At 35.4% G+C, this 5,807-nt stretch overlaps 1 protein-coding gene across 1 annotated transcript; it reads right to left on the bottom strand.

The window, feature by feature from the left end:
• Positions 1 to 4,395: 4,395 nt before the first annotated feature.
• On the bottom strand, positions 4,396 to 5,328 carry LOC101151860 (olfactory receptor 5AR1). The gene has a single exon (XM_004051139.4). The coding sequence runs from the start codon at positions 5,326 to 5,328 to the stop codon at positions 4,396 to 4,398; it is 933 nt and encodes a 310-aa protein (XP_004051187.2).
• Positions 5,329 to 5,807: the final 479 nt, after the last annotated feature.

Raw genomic sequence — 5,807 nt, 5'->3', positions numbered from 1 at the left:
CACCTGTTAATGAGACACTAACCTTCACTCTTAATCTAACATAATTACCTTCTGATTATGAAGTGATAGAGTAAAAAGTAGCTTAGACAGTCAACATCTGCCCTGCCATTTATAAAGGACACATAAACCCAGGTGTAAATTCAGCAGAAAAAAATGTTTCCTCCAAGCACATGGCAGGGCTTTAATGTGTCCAAACAACTCCCTTCATTGAGCTACTGCTCTTATGTTACTCACTGAAAAACAAAACAAAACAAAACACCAGTTTCTTTAAAGTCACAGACTATCTGAAATTAATTGTTTGAAATTTTATCAGTGAGGTGAAATATTTTTCTCTGTGCTTGAGAATCTAAGTCACTTTGATCCAGAGGAGAAATCTCAATTTCCAACTCAGGTGCAGGAATTCAGATTAAAGGTTTTTTAATGCAACAGTCCGCATCTGTGCTAATTTTGTAGTTTCCAGGAAAACAAGACCCCGCATCTACTTTTTGGTTTGGACTTATCATTGTTCCCTTTGCGTATCCTACTTTGTAATATTCTATCAAAATATTGCTTCATTTAAATTTCACCTAAACTCGTTTCTACCTGCAAATCCTGTGATGGCTCTATTTCTTCCTATGTTTGAAGAAATAGTCCATGGTTCCCCTGATGTGTGTTCCCTATCTTTGAAATGGGTCGGAAGCATCTTAATTTGTCTATGTATAAGTTTGTTCCTGGTGACCTTAGACTAATTGTGTGTACAAGAGGATGGCAATGATCAGAAGCAGAAGATTTGGTCACATATTAATTAACATGTTAAAGGATTCATTTATTCATTGATAGCCTATTATTGCATGACTATGTAATATAATGTTAAACAGAATAGAAATGTATCTTTTCCTCAAAGCATATATATGTCATATACTTATTGTCTATGTTATATACATTATACATAAATTGACAAATTTTGATAGCTGTAATAAAGAAATAATTTTCAAGAGGCAGCAATAGGCAATAGGTAGGATATCCTCCTCTGAGGAGGTTGCATGCAAGGACCAGGGGGAGATATAAGAGAAAGATTGAGGTCTTTCTTAGTAAGGAGATGTTGGACCAAAACTGGAGATGTAAAAGAGTGGTGCTGCCTTTGAGGAAATAAGCCAGAGCATTGGAGGTCTGGCTGGGGAAGCAGCTGCTAGCCCATGCAAGGCTGAGGGACTGTGGGGAGCAGTAGAGGCTTATTCTTAGTAAAATGTAAGTATTCTGAAGAAGAGTGATACAGCACAGCTAATGTTTTCATCAGATTTTTCTGTGTGGTGTGTGGTGGACCTTAACTAGCAGCACACATTTGTGAAAAAGAGCGTTTCCAGCATTTTGATGCTTTTCAGCCAGTATGTTGAAGGAAAATTACTCTTTGAAGTAGAAGAGTAGCTATATATAATTTAGTATTAATAAAATTAATAAATGATTAATATTATTAATATTTAATTAATATGGTCTGTGATTTACACATTATTAAATTAGAGACAAACTCTAAAAGTTTCTCACTGGTTTATTCAACAATGTAGAGTAAAATTTTTTTTTAAAGTTCATCTTTCAGATATATCCAACAACTAAAATGAAACAATTTTTTTCTAACTAAATATAAAGATCATATATAAACAGTAAATAAGACATATCTAATTGCATAGGTAGAGTAGACATCACTGACTTAAAATTAAAAATATTTAAAAAGCTAAAAGCAAAATCACTAGCCAAATAATCAAATTCTTTACACAGTAGTTTTTTTTTCTTTGTTGTTGCTTTTTATATTCACTTTGCTTTGCTTTATGGATGACTCGATATATTTTATATTTGATTAATATGTAAAGTAGGAATAGAAATACATAGTTTAACAAATTTCCTTTTGAACAATTTATTAAAAGTAAAAGTAACATTTAAAATTCTCTCAGACATTATCAAATAAACAAGCATGCTTAGCAGTTAACTATTTATAATTCAGAAACATAATATTTTATTAGTTTTAAAAAAACACAAAATATCTAAATGTATATTCAATTAAAACATTTATTTTTTGATTCACAATATTATTAGCCCATCTTACCCAAGAGGTAATGATGAAATTCATTCTAAAAATGAATGTATTGAAAATGCAGAAAACATTGCGAAACCCTTCTCATAAGGGCGCTTAGCTTTTATAAATATATAAAACAAGTGGAAGTAAATATTTGCTTTTTAGCAATTCATTATTTAACGCAATGATCTCCAATTCCATCCATGTTGTTGCAAATGACTGGATCTCATTCTTTTTTTCTTATGGCTGAATAGTAAATAGAAAAGAATGAATAAGACCTATTATTTAATAGCACAATAGGGTGACCGTAGTCAGTAATAACTTAATTGTGTATTTTGAAATAACTTAAAGAATGTAATTGGATTATTTGCAACTCAAAGGATAAATACTTGAGGGGATGGATACTCCATTCTTCATGACATGCTTATTTCACATTGCATGTCTGTATCAAAACATCTCATGTAAGCCATAAATATGTACACCTACTATGTACCCACAAAAATTAAAAATAAATAAAAAATAGTAATAACAAATAAAATGAGGATAATGTCTACTTCAAATGACCATTATATGAATTTAATAAGATTTAAAGTGGTTTGTTTATTGTGTGAGTACAGGAAATGAGAAAAGATAGCCCTGTAGCCACAAGGTCACTGATTAGAGACTTAGCAATGGGATTCCAAGATTCCTGATTCTAAGGCAATTGCTCTTTCAATTATAACATACACTTGGTTGGTAGTTAATGGGATAGGAAAGCCCTTTTTTCTTACATTTCACAGAGGATACATGATTTTCACAATGGTGAAAAAAAGAAACTGAAGGCTAGATCTGGACTGTTTCTGAACTGCCAACTCTGTATCTGTGCATTAGCTGCAGGTGGTTCTTTCCCCAAAATGAGTTATGATGTGACTAATTTTAAACTAGATCAGTTACAACTTGTGTACAGATAAACCCCAGTAAATCCTAGGTTTTTTATCTTAAAAACTCTTCAGTGCCTTTCATGATGAATATGGCAGCTCTATACTTTAAGGCAACCATTGTGTTTCCCTGACTTTTAACTATGTTACACTGGAGGAAGGGTTGAAATAGAAAGATGATTGATTATAAGTATTCAAAACTGTTATTGTGACAGAATTTCAGCACATCTGGGAAAATGTTAGCTTATCCAAGATCTCAATCTGCTGCTGATACCTGACATTCTTGTTTTTAATTGAATATTTTGTAGCCTTTAGAACATGTGAATAAAAATTGTATAATTTTTTCTTGTTAGTCATTCCTACATCAGGATTAATGAGACTGTTCTTTGAAAAGGGCCTGCTGATGCTGGTGGAGGGCATGGAGACCCATGGCATCCCAGGGAAAGCTAGGGTCTAATTAAGATACAAGACAGCACTAATTTTAGATGGGAGCAGGTAAGCTAACCTTGTAGACATAACAATCTTGCTAAAATCAGCCTTAGAGATTGCATCCAGCTTTATCTTTCTTAGAGCCCCAGAATTATTGGATTTCCTCTGAGGGCCAAGAATATGTCAATATATACATTTGAGAAAACTATGATGCCTACTCCTTTTTAACATTAAGTAGAGAAAGTCAAAGAAATCCTGTGGTTATTAGTTGAACCCACCCACTTGACCCACTAAAGGGAAAGCTGAGGACAGAAAAAGAAGACGATTTTATTCCCTGATTATAGCTGGTTACCAGCAGAACTTAAATATCCGGCTCTTATCCTTGGACTTCGCATAGTCACTGATTTGTTACCAGTGGCAGCAGATTCAGAGAGACAATACAGTCACTGGAAGCACAGCAAACTCCTTGTTGGCAAAAAGCCTTTTGTTTATATCCTCTAGAACCTGGCACATACATAACACTTAAAATTTTTTGCTAAATATATGAATGGATAGAACTCAGACTGAGTTACATTGTCCCTCACACCAGCCTCATTCTCCATGTTTTTAACTACATTTTCTCTGACTTCTTTTGAGAGTAAAAAAAATTTCAACATTTGGACCTGTCATTCCTCATGACCCCAGGGGAAAAAAAATTGTTCAGAGTTATTGACTATTTCTTTCTCTTACCGAGTCCTGTCCCAGTTTCTAATTAATATGTGAACCAACTTTAAATAAGAAATGAATGCATTTTTCCCAGTATGTCTTTCAAAAATACTAATTTAGTTTATATTTCTTTCAGATTGTAGAGTTAAGGATTAGAGCCCACCCTTCAGAATTTAATATTCACTTAGCAAGGAGATGGTAACTTGGGTAGTGTTTATCAAAAAGTTATTTGCATTTTCTATGTCCTTCTACTACTGTCACTTACCTATGACAGAAACAGATTTTCATTTTGTGTTATTATTGAGATTTTTTTCCAAATAGCTTTCTGAAAGCAGCTTTCACATCCTTGTTCCGCAAACTGTAGATCAAGGGATTTAACATGGGGATGATAATCGTGCAGAACACAGAAGCCCACTTGTCTTGGTCCAGGGAGTAGCTGGATGTTGGCCTCAGGTACATAAACATGACTGTGCCATAGAAGAGGGTGACGCCAGTAAGGTGAGACCCGCAGGTGGAGAAAATCTTAAGGCGGCCTTCAGCTGAACGCATTCTGACGACTGCGACAAGGATAAAGGTATAGGAGATGAAGATGATGAGGATGGTGCTGAATTCAATGAAGCCACACAGACTGAAGAGCAAGAGCTCACTGATGTAGGTGTCTGAGCAAGAGAGGGCCAAGAGTGGTGGGATTTCACAGAAGAAATGATTGATGATATTGGAACCACAGTAACTCAGGCCGAAGGTGAGGGTAGTGTGGGCTACTAAACTCACTAGACCAGCCAGGTAAGAGCCCAGCATGAGAGCCAAGCAGACCCGCTTGGACATGAAGGTGCTATAGTGGAGGGGTCGACAAATGGCCACAAAACGATCATAGGCCATGGCTGCCAGGACATAGCACTCAGCATCCACAAAACCTACAAAAAAAGCAAACTGGGTGGCACAGCTGGAGAAGGAGATAACTTTGTGATTTGTTAGGAAGTCAGCCAGCATCCTGGGGGCAATGGCTGAGGAGTAGCCCAGGTCAACAAAGGAGAGGTTGCAGAGGAAAAAATACATGGGTGTGTGAAGTTGAGTGTCTGTTGTAATCAGGATAATCATACCAATATTCCCCACTACATTAACCAGGTAAACTATGAGGAAGACCACGAAGAAGATGATCTGCATCTGAGGGTCCTGGGTGATGCCCATGAAGATAAACTCAGTCACCATTGAGCTGTTTTCTTTATCCATTGCTTCAAGTGTATGTGTGCCTGGATTTAGTTTTTTGATGGATGTAGTAAATTCCCTGTCACTGAAAATATTCAAACTAAAGACGAGCAATCATATGCCAGAGATATAGTAATATACATATATATATATTTATCTATTGTGTATATGTGTATACATATAGTTCTACAGTAAATGAAGGCTTTGTTTAGGATGATTCATAAAAATCTTTCCAGTAATTAGATTCTATGACCAATAGAATAACACAAATGCTTTGTTAAAATGGTGATGTGTCCTCTCCATGTGCCCACTGACAGCAAGAGGAGGTGTTAACTTCTTGGGAATGGCAACTTCTGTTTCTTCAATGACCTTGGTGCTCCAGGGTCATTTATCACATGATACTAGATGTTTGACTCAGTCTGCACAATTGTGTGTCTTATTAATGAGTAAAGAAGAACAGTGTTGGGTATTTCTTCTTTCTAAAAGAAAGCAAATATAAATTC

The sequence above is a fragment of the Gorilla gorilla genome, chromosome 9, assembly GCF_029281585.2.
Source record: "Gorilla gorilla gorilla isolate KB3781 chromosome 9, NHGRI_mGorGor1-v2.1_pri, whole genome shotgun sequence".
NCBI classification, from domain to species: Eukaryota; Metazoa; Chordata; class Mammalia; order Primates; family Hominidae; genus Gorilla; species Gorilla gorilla.
The sequence above is the reverse complement of the archived record's forward strand: the minus strand, read 5'-3'. Positions and strand labels throughout refer to the sequence as shown.

Excerpts from the sequence above, each read along its gene's own strand:
- LOC101151860 (XM_004051139.4), bottom strand. The coding sequence starts at position 5,328 with ATGGATAAAGAAAACAGCTCAATGGTGACTGAGTTTATCTTCATGGGC.